General features: G+C 44.5%; 1 protein-coding gene across 1 annotated transcript in view; it reads left to right on the top strand.

Moving 5' to 3' along the window:
- The first annotated feature begins 2,333 nt into the window (after nt 1–2,333).
- The window catches only part of GALNT9 (polypeptide N-acetylgalactosaminyltransferase 9), a 185,822-nt gene continuing 172,066 nt past the window's right edge, over nt 2,334–16,089 (top strand). The window contains exon 1 of the mRNA XM_033135885.1: nt 2,334–2,667. Coding sequence (XP_032991776.1) covers nt 2,427–2,667 — 241 coding nt within the window. The 5' untranslated portion in view covers nt 2,334–2,426. The remainder of the gene's footprint in view (nt 2,668–16,089) is intronic.

Genomic DNA, 16,089 nt, shown 5'->3' with positions numbered 1-16,089 from the left:
TTCTAATACATACTAACTGCACAGTTGTAAACAAACAAAAGCTAAAATAGCAGAAGTCTCCAGTGTGCTCTCTCATCCTAATTCCATTGGCACTACTCCAAGAGTTCTCACTGCTCAGGGAAGCAGTGAGAAATCTTGGATAGATGCAGTTGTTTACTCTCATGTCAAACAAGAATTTTCGCAAGTTGGTAGTTGTGTCATAACTGCTGTCCCCCACCCCCAAAGTACCCAATCATTACCTTAGCAGCTTTCCAGAAGTAGCCAACTCCATCGGCATAGAGAACAGTCATGGATGACATCTGGAGGGCACCATGTTGCCTATCGCTGAGCCAGGCAGTGCATACTCCCCACCCCCAACTCACTTCAAGCAACTCTTTTTCTTATATTGTAAGCATTGCTTTTATTCTAGTTCTGTGTGAATAAAAATGCACAGGATGTATTCATTATCTATTTAAAACATTTGGATACCATTTTTTCAGGTGAACCTCATGATGATGAAGAAGAAGAAGAGGAGGAGGAGGAGTTTGGATTTGATATCCCGCTTTATCACTACCCGAAGGAGTCTCAAAGCGGCTAACATTCTCCTTTTCCTTCCTCCCCCACAACAAACACTCTGTGAGGTGAGTGGGGCTGAGAGACTTCAAAGAAGTGTGACTAGCCCAAGGTCACCCAGTAGCTGCATGTGGAGGAGCGGGGACGCGAACCCGGTTCCCCAGATTACGAGTCTACCGCTCTTAATCACTACACCACACTGGCTCTCATGAAGCACTTTGCTTAAGAATATTAAAACTGTAAGTAGGAATCTGTGGTGTAGTGGTTAGAGTGACAGACCAGGACCTGGAAGATCAGGGTTTGAATCCCTACTTGGCCACAAAGCTCACTGGATGACCTTGACTCAATCAATAGCTCTCATCCTAACCTAGTTCACAGGGTTGTTGTGAGGATAAAATGGAAAGGAATAGAACCATGTGTGCCACATTGAGCTCCTTGGAGGAAAAGTGGGGTATAAATGCTAATGCTAATGCTAATATTGCTAATAATAATAATAATAATAATGTGATTATATAGCAAGGACAAATCTGCCCCGCCCCCAGATCAAATAAGACAATAGAAATACTTAACTAACTGACCAATCATGTCAGTTCTGCCCCCCCCCAACAAAAGCCCTGCCCCACCACAAAAATCCTGGCTATGCCCATGATAGTGGTCAAACCTAACAAATGCATATTATTGCTATTTAGCAGGAGAAAGGGCTAACACCACAGAGCTGTATTACTCACTGACAGAGACTTCTCCCTCCCTAATCCCAGCTACGGGGAGGGAGGAAGACACCTTGTGCATGTTCAGAGGCACTGTGTTCCGACTTCAAAACTTTTGAAGTAGCGATTTTTAAAAGGGGGCCTCCTCATCAGTGACTGGAAGAGCTGGCCTCGCTTTACCCCTCTTCCCTCAATGGCTTTGCTCCCTCCCAAACCCAGCGCTTTGGAAGAAACTTCCCAACCAAAGGCATTTTCAAGCAAGACGCTCTAGCTGAAGCGAACAGAGAGCCTGCTCAGCTCAGCCTCCCCTCCTGCGCTGGGATAGGTGTCCCAGACCGGCTTCCTCGGCTGGTGGAAGACAAACGAGTGAAGCGAACAGGCAGCTCGACTATGTGAATGTAGATGAGTTTTTCATCTCCTCGGTGCTCGCCCTCCCTTTCTCTCTTCCCCCCCCCCACCAACAAAGCACGTGACTTCGCACCGGCGCTCTTCGAGAGGGAGAAACGATGCAATTGCGAAACGCACACACACACACACACAAGGAGGGAGGCTGCGATCAAGTGCGACGCCTTTTCTCTAGCTCCATCGTTCCCTCCTAACATCCTTATTCTCTCTGGATGTATGTCTCGCTTCTTTCTTGCTGCACGAGCCGGGCTGGCCTTGTGAGGAGGGCTGCTGGAAAGCCTGGATCGCGCGCGCGCCCGCTTGGCCGTGTCCTTTACTGTCTGTGCGACCCCCCTCCGTCTCCATCCCTATCCCCTGCCCCCATCGCGAGAGCCTCCCTGCAGCCTCCCTTCCAGAGCCGCGAAGAAGGGTCCTCTCTTTCCCCGCAAAGCCGCCGCCAGAGAGTAGATAGGAAGGTGACTGAGTCCTACCAGCTGCTGCTTGCAAGAGGAGGAAGCGGAGAGCGCCGTGGTGCTGAAAGGACAGCTCCTTCTTCAGCATCGCCTTGGCTCTAGACATCCGCTGGTCTCTCTCCTCTCTGCCTCTTTCTAATCAAGGATAGAGGAGGAAGAGGGTAGGGCGGGGGACTTGCCCAGACCTCCCTCCCTCCCTCAGCTCTCCCCCCACCTTCTGCAGGCAGGTGCTTCTGCCTTAGATGCTGCTGCAGCTCCGAGGGCACCGGCGACCATGCCTTGATGCCCTCCACCCTCCCCAGAGGTGTCCATGGCGGTGGCAAGGAAAATAAAAACTTTGTTGACTGTGAACATTTTGGTCTTTGTGGGGATCATCCTCTTCTCGGTCTACTGCAGGATCCAGGATCGTTCCCAGGAGTTGGTGCAGATTGTCAGGAGCGCCGACCGGCGGATGAGGAGCCGGAATACCAAGGTGGGAGCCCTCCTGGACAGGGAGTCCATCCTGCAGCGGTTGGACCACCTGGAGGAAGTTGTGTACAACCAGCTCAATGGTAAGCCGGCAGGAGGATGAGCACAAGTGTCTGGGGGAGGTGGGAGGGTTCATACAGGGCTTTGGGGGGTGGATTTAAAAGTACAGCCTGATACTCAGCTAGCTTTCTCTGTGTGTTTGTGTGTGTTTTTATCATGCAATGGTTAGACCACGTGGAGTTTTCTAAGGCTTGGACAAATCACATGGTGCCCCTATTGAACAGGTCAGTGGAATACCCACAAGCCTCACAGGTGCAGGCGGTGTGTTTAAGATAGAGGAGTTGCTGGATAAAGGGACAATATTAGATATTTTGATTCAAGCATCTTCTGAGTACTGCCTCTTGAATGTAAAGCTACGGTAACTCTGGGGCTTTAGAACTTGAGCACAAAGTGGGCATATATCACATACTCATAGTTTAGGGTCCTTTGTTCTTCTTTATACCTAACAGCAGTCAGGCTGCATTTATTGAAGGGTCTAACAATGTAGATAGATAATGGCCAATAATTTTACAGTCTCTGTAAGTTTCAAGTGGGTCTGCACTTTGTGTAGGCCAATGGTGAGACAAGTGGATTTCTTTATTTGCATAAAAAAAACTGCTTGTTTGCTTGTGGGTTTGTTTGTTTTAACCACTTCAAACAAACCTCAGAGAATCATAGAATTGTGGAGTTGGAAGGTACCCCAAGAGTCATCTAGTCCAACCTCCTGCAATACAGGAATCACAGCTAAAGAATCCCAGACAGATGATGGCCATCCAACCTCTGTTTATGGACTCTCCTTCATTGGAGGTTTTTAAGTTTCTGAAGCAGCCTGTTTCACTGTGGAAAAGCTCTTGCTTTCAGAAAGTTATTTTTAGTGTTTAGTTGGAATCTCCTTTCTCGTAATTTCAAAGCAGTTCAAATCAAAGTGGTTTACAAAAGGTCTGTGTTCAAGACTCACTTGTGCCACATAATCATAGTTTGCCACTGCAGTATATAAATTTCTATTCCCCATCTGTAAAAATGGGGTTGTGTGTTCCCACCTGCATGTATATCTCTTGAATTCTCATCACATGTTTATGCAACACTTAGGACTGGTTCAGACATGCATCACTATGCTCAGGACTGGTTCAGACATGCATCTCACTATGCTCAGGCAGTGAATTATAATCTGACTGTGGGAGTGACAGTCATGGTAGTACCAAAAATTATGGTGGACAGTGTAAGGAATGATGGGAAACATGGAGAACCTCCAAATGTTGGTAGACTACAACTTCCATAATCCCTGACCATTGAACATGCTAATGGGGGCTGATGGCAATTGGAGTTCTGCAACATCTGGAAGGTCATTTGTTCTCCAGTGCTAATGCAAGGGATGATGCCATGGATCCTACCCACAGGGAACTGGGAAAGAGAGCCTTCACTCTTCAAGTTATGAGGATGTTCTCCCATGGAATTGGAAGGTGCAGTATCACAAAGAGTTGTAGTCTAGTTGTTGCCATAACATGTGGGTAGCCTCACATCACCAGAGAGCTAAGAAGCCCCATATGGTTGGTTGACTCTAAGGGTGCATGTAAGAGTATGGATGTGGTTGATTAAGGAGAAATCTTAGGGGGCTCTGTTTGGGGTACAGAAGCAGACCCAAGAGGGAGGCAGAGGAGGATCCCAGTCTGGTTCAAGCCACTTTCCTCAGTCCAAGGCACACTTTGAAGTGCTTGGTGGCTGCTATCCTAACTGCATACTAACTTCACTGGGCAGTGTGATTCAAATGTTCTATCTGTGGTGATTGACCAGTGCTGATGCATTCACATAAGCAAATTATGTATTGGTTCCACATAATGTGAAGAAATACCAGTCATGAAAGGCTCACAGATAATGGTGTAAACCATCTATCTTGTAAACAAAGCCAAAATGAACGTTCTGGCTATGCTGTTTGATCTCTGATGTCCAGTGATGGTTCACCTCTTGATAGAAGTCACCTCTTGATACTGGAGTCACTTATTGTGATGAACATCAGCAGGCATGAGCCAGCCATACTGACCTCTCTATTGGCACTGCAAACACAGTACACATTGTAAAGCACTTTGCAAGATTAAAATTATGATAGAAAATATAGTAGCAGTAAAAGGTTGCATTGTTATGTTGAAGGTGGATGTTTAACGGCCTTTGTACTCTTTTTTGAGTGCCATTTCTGTATCACCTCTGCTACCATTGTTACTAGTCCTCATGAAGGGCAGAGACCAATTATATTTTATGAAAGCATACACAGCTTTTTATTAATCCCACTTGCTGTCCCCCCAAGTTTGGGTTGTTGTTGTTATTTTTTTTTAAAAAAAGATCTCATTAAATGTACAGATGAGAACATGTTTATTTGTCGGTTTGAAACAAGATGACTAATAAAACCTCTTTATGTTACTCCCCATCTTCCCTGTGCTCGATGCCTTACAAGTGCATTCTGATTTTACAGATATTCATAAGCAGTTAAATATGAACCCCTAAGGGAGTTACAGCATACAGTAATGAAATTTTGCAACAATTTGAGAGGAAGGAATGTGTTAGATGTAATGTTTTGCCTCAACTCATGTTTAGCGACCAATAAAGCTACATAGATAAGATTAAGGGTACACTTGTCATATGCAGAAAGTTGATTTCCAGTGCAATTCTAAATGGAGTTGGGCAGGGCATGTGTTCTCAAAGATCACCCATCTCTTCAAGAGTCCCACAGGCTTATTGTGGGTGGCAGACTTACCACATTTTCCCTACATGGATCTCTGTATTTTACTGTTCCCCTACCCTTGGTTTCAATGGGGAGAAACTGAGTTGTAGCAGATGCAGGCTCACATAGAGGGGAAGCCTGATCCAGGGACTCCTCAATGAATGAAAGTGTAGCTTTTATTTTTCTGTGGGCCTAATACCACCTATGTTGGAGGTGATACGCCCTGGGTTCCAGCCTGGAGGGGGGTGACATTCGGCAGCCCCCCCCCACGACTCCCAAGCTGCCCCGTCCGTCTGCTGTTCACATGCGGCAGCCTTACGAGTTGCTGCTCACTCGGCAGCTTGTAAAGTTGCCGTGGAAGCAGCAGCACCAGCACGGACAGACTGCGCATGTGAGGGATACCGCACATGCGCCCTTCATCCTGACGCATGTGTCATGCCACTGTGACATCAGGACGCATGGTGCATGCATGCTGCAGAGCGACACCCCACCCCTGGGGGGTGCCCCTGCGTTTGCCGCTCCAGGTGGCCAAGCGGCTCCATTCGCCACTGAGCCAGTGGATCTGTGGGATAGGATTTCTCTGGCCAACAGGTGTCATTTCAACTTTCAAAAGCAGAGAAAGTGAAATGCTTAAAATCAATTGTTATATCTCTGATGTTTTTGCGTAACACAGTGCTTTGCTTGCTGGTATATTTCACAGTGAAGTTGCACTGTGACACCTTTGCATGAGGAGGCTGTGCAGCAAAGTAAGTTTGTTGAAACTTAGGTGATTTTTAAAGACGTGGATCAGGCCCTCCAGTGTGTGAAGAGGGTACTCATGGAATGATCCATTACTGCTTGCTGGTGGTTTCTCTTTTTCTAAAACCCAAAATGAGAACTTTGCAAATAATAGCTGGAGGAGGAAGGTGTCCACTCTCTAGGTCAAGATCTGGAATATGGATGGGAATTCTGTTGCCCTCTAGATGTTGCTGGACCGATGTGACCCTGCCAGCTTGGTCAAGGATCAATGATGATGGATGCCATAGTCCAAAAATGCCTGAAGGGCCACAGGTCCCCCAGCCCTGATGTAGAACATCTAAGTGAAATATTTGTCCATGATTATGTGCTCAGAGCACTAAGACACATGGATTTCAATATCTGTTATTATAAATGTGTGGATGAAGAAGGAAGGACTCCTATCAGGTATTAGATAGGCAACCTGTGGGATGCTAACTGGGGATTCAGGTTGTGTGTGCGCCAACACACTGCTTGGTAAAAGACAGGAACTGCTATTGCACCACCAGGATGACTCGAGGTTTCAAAGAGATTGGAGTAAATTTGTGGAATACTTAAGATTGAACAGAGGAAGTTTAAAGACACTTGTAGGATTGGAATAAACCTTTGACATAGTTTAACATGGACGCAATGTGAACTGCGCGACAAGATTGAACTAGTAAACCTGCTGACGTGGGGGGGGGGGAGTAATAGCTCGGCAGAGCATTGACTAAATGTATTGTATATTTGATGTTGAATTCGCTGTAATTTGGTATATTTGGAAAATAATAAAAATTTATTTCAAAAAAAAGGAACTGCTATTGCACCAGAGAGCTTACATGAAGCAATAGAGTAGGTCAGGTGGTACTCCTTAAGCCCACCATTGGGTTAGTATTGCTAATAAGGATACTTGGCTCTTGCTGCCCATGAGTTATCTTTGCTTTCCTTTGCTTGCTTCCCACTCAACAAGAACCAGTTGTAACAAGAGGGCAAATGTGGAGGACCCCTTTAAGAAGAACCGTTGACCATAGCACCTTATCTAGCTCTGCATGCCCTAAGTTGCAGCAGCTGGAGGGAAATATTCAGATGTATGCAAGGATCTCTGTGCACCTACTCACACTCTTAACATATCTATACCATGCCTTTCGTGGAATAATGGCATTAAAAGCTGCGTCAAAGGTAATCTAATCCAACACCATGCCAATACAGGAAATCCATGGCTGCAGCATTCCAATTAAAATGTTCACAGCTGGTTCCATGAGAGAGAGAGAGAGAGAGAGAGAGAGATTGTAATAATGATGCAGGGCAATAACTACACACACAGAGACCATTCTCCATCTGTACAGAAACACACACATACACATACACACCCCTGAGTAAGGTTCCCATCTCAGCTCCAGTGACAAACAGTCAAAGGAACAAGTGAATTAAGTACCCAGGTGATGAGAGGGAAAGTACCACCTATTTAATTAATTAATTAATTAATTAAAACAGCAATTTAAACTGTGAGGAGACCATAATAAGGGCATTGTATGCTGGAAGCTAAATCCTGTAAAAACCCAAGAGCTTAATCCTAGAGGTATTAAGCCTGTAGAAACTTTGTTTCCAGCAGGGAATCTTGATGGGCTACAATAAACCTAGATAAAATCCCAATTTTTATAGAGAGGGTAAAAAAAGAAAAGGAAAAGAAACCCACTGTCATGCAGTGCAGAACCGGCTAAAGGGAGATTCAGATTAGAATTAAAAAGGTAGACTTAAGCTTTTGTGTGAAGCTCAGTATAGCCTTCAGTTTCAGCTTTCAGTTTAGTACAAAACCTAGCTATAGTTTTGTTTTGTTTTTAAAGCCAGGGGGTTAATCTCTACCCATTGTCTACTCCTGTGGGGAAAAAAAATCCTATTCCCAGGAAGGTAAATTGACCTAAACCCACCTTCCTTTCAAATTCCTGCTCACTGAGATATAGCCAGGACCAGGGGTCAGCAAACTTTTTCATCAGGGGGCCGGTCCACTGTCCCTCAGACCTTGTGGGGGACTGGACTATATTTTGAAGGGGGGGGGATGAACGAATTCCTATGCCCCACAAATAACCCAGAGATGCATTTTAAATAAAAGGACACATTCTACTCATGTAAAAACAAGCTGATTCCCGCACCGTCCGTGGGCCGGATTTAGAAGGCGATTGGGCCGGATCCAGCCCCTGGGCATTAGTTTGCCTACCTATGATGTAGTGTCTCAGCCCATGATAGAGCATCAAAGTAACAAGCAAGTTAAGCAGACAACTGAGACCAGGTGCAAGACAAGAAGGGCAAGATGGGCAACTCTGCTCCTCTCCTTAGTAACGTAACACATCTCAATTTTCCAGGTAAACTTACTCACTGCCCTATAAGAACAAATGTGCAGGTAGAAAGCCAGCAGGGTTGTGAGGACTGTTCAATATATTTTACAGAATGTCACATGTACAACTATCTGCTTGCTGGACAAAGGTTATGAGTGTGTAATCAATGAGTATCTGATCTGCAGGGAGCAAGTTCATTCCCTTGAGGCCAAAGTAGCTGACCTGGAAAAGCATAGAAAGTCAGAAAGGTTATTTGACAGAGACCACGGAGATGTGAGAGCTGCCTCCCATTCACAGGATGAGAGCCCCCCAGCTGTCACGGATGCCTCATGGAAGGAAAGCATCAATCCAAGGAAGAGGGAAATGATCTCTTAGAAAGCATTAATTGCCTCTTTCAGGATGTAGAGCTATCCTTTCCTGAGGGTGCTCCTCTGGTGGGTGGAAAGATCTTAGCATGTGGGTGATGGAAGCATTGGGGACTTAGATAGCTGGGTGTGTGGTGAGCAGGCAGACCACATGGTGATTTGTTTGCCTGATATAAAAGTTGTGAACATCAAATGTCATCTAGATAGCTTGGCAGATAATGCTGGGGAGTTCTTTAAAACATGTTGAGTGTCTTCAGATCAGATGGCTTATCAGTTTTTAATTTATTCAAAAGGTCTTTGTTTATTGCCTGAAACATTGCAAATCAAGGACCAAATGCCTAAGTTAAGGGGGAAGTCTCTGCCCAGTTCCAAAAACAAAGATGGTGGCAGGCATGCTGCATGATGGGAGATGGGAGGCCATTTCACAAGTAGGGAGCCAGCACCAAAAAGGCCCATTCTTAGACTCCCTTCCCATAATGTTAATTCTGGCACAGGAATCTGCTCCTCGTGTTGCACTGGGAAATGTGTCTAGCTTCTGTGCTGTCTTCCTTTTCTCCATTAGCACATATTTTGACTTGTCATTCAAAAATCCAATTTCAGTCCTAGCTGGTCTCCTGCTACTAATGCATTTAAAAGTTTTGTTTTGTTGTTGGCCTTTTTGTTTTTAGCAAACAAAACACATTTTATTTTATTTTCAGCATCCCTTATTGTATGCTTGGATTTCTTTTGCCAAAGTTAGTGTCCCTTTTTATTCTCATTTAGACAAAGAAGAAGCCTTGTTGCCTAAAATTGCTTCCGTGACTCTGCCATGCAGGCATCCTTTTCACCCTGGTAGTACCTTTTCTGATTTTAGGAGTACATTCTAGCTAAACCTTTCTTTTTAAAGCACCAGGCATGTTGAACAGACTTGACCCTTTTCACTTTTCACTTTTCACTTTGCCTTTCCATTTCCTTTTTGCCAAACTCCTCATTTTGGTGAGTTTCTGCTTTTGAAGTAAAATGTGCCTGTGCTGGGTTTTCTGAGCAACTGTCCATTTGCATACATATATGTTGAATTTGATAGCTCTAAAGTTACTGCTTCCAATCAGCTGAACAACCCTTTCATCTTGCACCAGGATCTGGGTGCATTGTAGCCATCTGGAAGGGGGCAGTATTGTACAACATGGCAGCAAAACTGGGACCAGCATCAACACCCCCAGATTATTTTTGGTATGAAAGTTACAGAATCTCAGAAGGAGGCCATGGGATATGCATCAATTGGAAACAAAGCAATATGCCCATCCTTATCCTTTTACATGTGCAAACAGTATTTTTATAATTTTTTTAATTGATTTGTCATAGAGATGTTTACAAGCTAACACATAACAATGCACACAATAATGGATCCAAGCATGGAGCATGGTATAAAGAACAAGTTGAAGAAATGCAGTTACATCTAGCAAAGTTTCAAAGGAGTCCATGTAGCCCAGCCACAATGAGGAGTGAGTCATAGATGAAGTGCTTATATGACTCTGCAGATTTATGTAATAAAATAATAGGAACTAGCCTGCATCAAAACTGTGTGATTTGACTTCGCCCCAGACTACATGACTATATCTAACCAAACATTCAGATAAAGCAATGTTCCATACATTAGTAGACTCTACTTCCTGCAAAGGTGCAAAGCGTAGTCAAAGTGGGACTGTGTACAACCACCCCAATTACCGTCATGAGCACAAATAATCACAAATACACTAAAAAGCACAATAACAAATTGCCACCTGGACCTGTCAATTAATCAGGCCACCAACCTCATACAACACACAAGAAAAGGGGTGGGTGGGTGGAGGGAGACTGTGGAGGAGGGAGATCACTTATTCAAGGCCAGAACCAAGTGGTGAACTACAATTTATATCCAGTTAAATCCAGACTCATCTTCCCTTGATAGCATTCTTGCTTGAATAGCAATTGGAGACTCTTGTTCTGTTGGTCAAGGAATAGGGCCAGATTGTGTGCCTCCCCGACTTGCTTCTGTAGTTGAAGGGCTACTGGTAGTTGGAGCTCATTGTTCTTTCAGGTATGAAAACCGAATTCCATTCATCTGCTGCTTCTTTGGCACATGAATGGGTTCTGGTGGGTCTCCCCCTTGCCAGGAAGTTCTTTCTGGGAGGCAGGGAGAGCAGTCTCCCAGAGTGTTCTGTCTTCAGGTCTGTAGCCCATGGATAAAAAAGAGGGGAAAGAGAATTCTTAGCTCCCTCTGTCTGAGCTGTTATAATGCCTAAACAATAGCTTCCGTTGATTGAGTCCTTCATTTCCTATGCTCATGGAGCATTTGTGTTTCTAACAGCTGCTGGAGGGGGAGGTGGGAGGAGTCACATGGATGTGGCTTTGTCTTGTATATGCGGGTTCATATAAAACCGCTATTCTCAAAGTTTTGGAAATCCAGCCTTTGCCAAACGCAGTAACATTTTCTTGCTCCAGTTCATCAACTTGGCATTTCCTTGGATTCGTTAAACGATGAGGAAGTTGTGGGCCTCCAGATGTTGCTGAACTCCAGTTGGGGCTGATGGAAGTCAGGGTCCATGAAACATTTGGAGGGCCACAGACTTCCCCATCCCTGCTTTATTAAAAAGTTGCTGCTATCCTTTTGTTTATATGATTTATAAATGCCCTGTGCGCAAGTGACAGGGTGGTTTAAAATGAAGCATAGAATAATAGAATCATAGAGTTGTAGAGTTGAAAGGGACCCTGAGGGTCATCTAGTCCAACCAGGAATCTCAACTTACCACTTCACTGAAATCAAGATACAGTACGTCCACAGCAGTCCTCCGATCCACCAAACTTGTAACCTCTATCAAATGAAGAAATGAGATTTTTCTGGCATGACTTCTTTTTGAGATACTCATGCTGAGTCTTAGTAATCACAGCATCCCTTTTTAAGTCCTCACAGACTGTTGAATTATCTGTCCTAGGACCTTTCCTGGTATCAACATCAAGCTTACCTGTCAGTAGTTACCTGTGGCTTCTTCTTTTTGAAGGTGGGAACAACATTTGCCAGCCTCCAGTCCATAGGGACCTCACATGGTCTCCAGTTGTTCTCAAAGATTATAGACGGAGGCTCTGAGATTACACCCGCAAGCTCCTTTAGTACCTTTGAGTGCAGCTGCTCTTCAGGCCCTGGGGATTTGGATTCATTTAAAGTAGCTAGCTGTTCCTATCTTTTTGTATCTTGGGCTTCAACTCCCTCCTTGCATCATTTATTCTGTTATTACCAGGTTGGGCACTGCTAGACAGAAATAAAAAGATTTAAGAAAATAAAATAACAAAACAACAATTGGCAATAGCAGAAGCACTCAGGACACTCCTTCCAGACACCTGTCTCCCTAAAATGTGTCTCAACCAACCGTCTAGAATTATAGAGAAGTGAAGCCAGACCCACTGCAGTAGGGAGCATGGATAGGGCTGTGTCAAGGCAGAAGTCGGGCACAGCTCAGAAGTAACACACAAGGCGTCAATGAAATTAACAGAAGAGCTCAGGCCTAGCGAGCACAGCAACTCTTCCCAGTAGGTCCTCCCCCCCCCACACACACACACATGAGACAGCTGTGAGGACTGAAGGCCCCCACTTTCCCACCACTTTCTAAGCCTCCTCCTCCCCAAGGTCCTTCCCAAGTAGGGTTGCCATATGTACAGGAATTCCTGGGCATGTCCTTTTCGGGGGGGTGGGTGTCCTGCATGTGCATCTGGGGGGGGGGTTACATTTTAAAGCAAACATCCTGGATTTGGGGCACACACGCACAGTGTGTGTGTGTGTGTGTGTGTGTGTGTGCGCGTGTGTGCATGCGTGTGTGGTTCAAGCTCTGGCTCTGGCATACCCTCCAACACTTCTCTGATGAAAATAGGGACTCCCCATTCCATAATGATATTTTTACTATTTATACCCCACACATCTTACTGGCTTGCCCCAGCCACTCTGGGCAGCTTCCAACATATATAACAACATAATAAATCATTAAACATTTTAAAAACTTGCCTATACAGGATTCCCTTCAGACAGCTCAGAGGTCAGATGACTCCATACCTTCCAACATTTCTCCAATGAAAATAGGGACGTCCTAAGGAAAAGCGGGACAGTCCAGGATCAAATCAGAAACTGGGGTGGCTTCTCTAATTCAGGGATGTCCCTGGAAAACAGGGACGTTTGGAGGGTCTGCTCTGGCTCTGGCAACCCAGGCTCTGGCGTGGGGCTCAGGTTTGGTGGCAGCGGAGCAGCTATCGGGCGATTGTCCTAAAAAAAACCTCATCAACTTTTTGTGTCCGGATTTTTACCTCTTGAAATATGGCAACCCTATTCCCAAGTAACCTGAGACTTCTTTGCCTTATCTGTCTTTGCTCCATCCCACCTTCTTCATACCTATGCAAACTCTGGGAGATAGTGGGGAGAGGAACTGGTCACATCAGGAGGAGGAAACTCCCTGGCTTCTTCAGCAGCCTGCCTCATCCCTGCCTCTTGGCTTCCCTTCTCTCCAGCCTCTGCTTCTGCCTCAGCACTGCTCTCTGCCACAGCCTCTTCCTGCTCAGTAGACCTTGTTACCACTTCAGTTTTAGACATCTCTTCCTGCCAGTCTGCTCCCTCTTCTCCCTCTGACCACTCATTGTCATCCCACCACCAATCACCTTCTTCCCTTAAATGTGAATTTACCCAATCTGCACTTTCTGAAACAACATACAAATCAAAACTCACCTATCCCTCAAAATGTGCACTTCTGTGAATTTTGCAGCACAGTTCTCCAGCTAAGTAATGTGTACAGAAAAATGCACATACCAAGGTCAAGTGTTTGTGAAAATGGATATATTGGTGAAACTAACAGATAAAACTTCATTATATTTAGGGGAAATGCTTGGCCAAAAAAAAAAAAATGCATAGTTTAGGCAAAATTGTGTACAGGTATATTGGGAGAAATTTGCATTAAAATTCTGATTGATATTTATAACAATATTTTCTCTGTGTGTGTACACACACACATGGACTGTGGAGGCAGAGCATTAACCATTGTGGCTAGTTGCCATCAATTGCCTTCCCCATAAATTTGTCAAATCTTCTTTTAAAGCCATCTAGGTTAGTCGCCATCACTGCCTCCTGTGGGAGAGAGTTTTGTAGTTGTGAGAAGTACTGGTACTTCCTTTTATATGTCCCTGGGTTTTTCCCAACACTCAGCTTCATTGGGCACCCATGACTTTTAGCACTGAGAGAAAAAGAAAAGCTTTTCACCATGCCTTGCCTATTATGAACTTCTATAATGTCCTCCTTAACTCTCTTTTTCTACAAGCTAAAAAGCCCCAAAGGCTGCAACCTTTCCTCATAGGGGAATGTTTCTATCCCTGGATCATTTTAGTTGCCCTTTTCTGAATCTTTTCTGAACCCAACAAAATATCTTTTTTGAGCTGAGGCAACCAAAACTGTACACAGTATTCCAAATGCAGCCATACCCTAGATTTGTATAATGGCCTTTTGATACTGGCAGTTTTATTTTAAGTTCTCCCATATGCTCCCTAGCATAGAATTTGTCTTTTCAACTTGTTGTTGTTCAGTCGTTCAGTCGTGTCCGACTCTTCGTGACCCCATGGAGCACGCCAGGCACGCCTATCCTTCACTGCCTCTCGCAGTTTGGCCAAACTCATGTTAGTAGTTTCGAGAACACTGTCCAACCATCTCATCTGCTTCCACACAATTGGTTGACATCTTCATCATGCTATGACCCCAAGGTCTCATTCCTGGGCAGCCCACACTCTATACTTGGCCCCCAAAGTATTGCATTCCTTTTGCTTGGCTCTGTGTGCATTGAGTGCAAGATTATGGCCAAAGTAAGCAAACATTGCTCCAAGCTTCCTATCCTCCCTAACACTGTACATGTGGGATTAAGCAGGCAGGTTTTGGATTAGGATAATGCCTAATTATGCACCTGTGAAATTTGTCACACTGCTGATGGAAGCATTCACCTCTATTCCATTATTACTTAGCCCTGCCAAGAACAAAGGTTTGCTTCTGACCAGCAAGGACCCCGTGTCATTTAATCAAGGTGTGATTTGCATTCCTTGGAAATAAGACTGCAATCCTAAAGTGGGGTGCATGGGATTAACCACAAAGGTGGTCAAGGGCCTTATAACCTGCCGCTGACAAGGTGGAAAGTAAATTAGCCTTTGAACTGAATCAAACTTCTCCCCCAACACTGTCTTGAGTGACAAACATACTCCCGACAGGATGTCTCTTGATGCAATGTCCCCAGAAACAGATTAGGATGGATGCTTAAAAAGAAAGGTTCCCCTCACACAGTGCAAACCTAAAGGAAATTTACACAGAAGTAAATCCCAGAGAGTTCATCTGTAATGAGGACCTTTAGATTTGTTGGATTAATTGACTAGATTTTCCTCACCAGGGTTTTGCATTTAGCTGCATAGATAATAATTCAACAGAAGGTGGGGTTTTTTTTTTTTTTTTTGCTGTGGTGGCAGCAGTGGGGGTGGGGAGGTTTAATATCTCCAACTCATGCATAATCCTTTTATGCCAAAAGCAATTGAAAGGGTCAGCCGGCAATTTTACTGTAATTGCTTCTCCCCCAACTCCCCTCTTTTCACCTCTTCCAGTAAAACACAACAATCAATACGGCATGTAATTAGATTTCATTCAATCTGGAAAAGATGAAGAGAGTTTTCATATTCTTGTTATGCACCCACTCCCCACGCCTTCCTGCCGATGGCTTTCTTATTAGACCTTTTTGGCCTATTAGGGGCAGCAGGAGGAAAAGAATAACTTTTTTTTTTGGAAAAAACATTCCGGCAGATTATCGCTCTTGTACATCATAATAATTTGATTGTGCTCTCTTTGGGAGGATTAAATACAGAGGCATGTTTATTTATTTATTTATTTATGGCTTGATGGGTGAATCATAAGTGAATTTTAACAGGGAGAAATGCAAAGTACTACACTTGGGCAAAAAAAATGAAAGGCACAAATACAGGATGGGTGACACCTGGCTTGAGAGCAGTACATGTGAAAAGGATCTAGGAGTCTTGGTAGACCACAAACTTGACATGAATCAACAGTGTGATGCAGCAGCTAAAAAAACCAATGCAATTCTGGGCTGCATCAATAGGATTATAGCATCTAGATCAAGGGAGGTAATAGTACCACTATATTCTGCTCTGGTCAGACCTCACCTGGAATACTGTGTCCAGTTCTGGGCACCACAGTTCAAGAAGGATACTGACAAGCTGGAACGTGTCCAGAAGAGGGCAACCAAAATGGTCAAAGGCCTGGAAATG

This window comes from Lacerta agilis, chromosome 17 (genome assembly GCF_009819535.1).
Source record: "Lacerta agilis isolate rLacAgi1 chromosome 17, rLacAgi1.pri, whole genome shotgun sequence".
Classification (NCBI taxonomy): domain Eukaryota; kingdom Metazoa; phylum Chordata; class Lepidosauria; order Squamata; family Lacertidae; genus Lacerta; species Lacerta agilis.
Note: the sequence above shows the minus strand (reverse complement) of the source record. Positions and strands in the feature narration are given on the sequence as shown.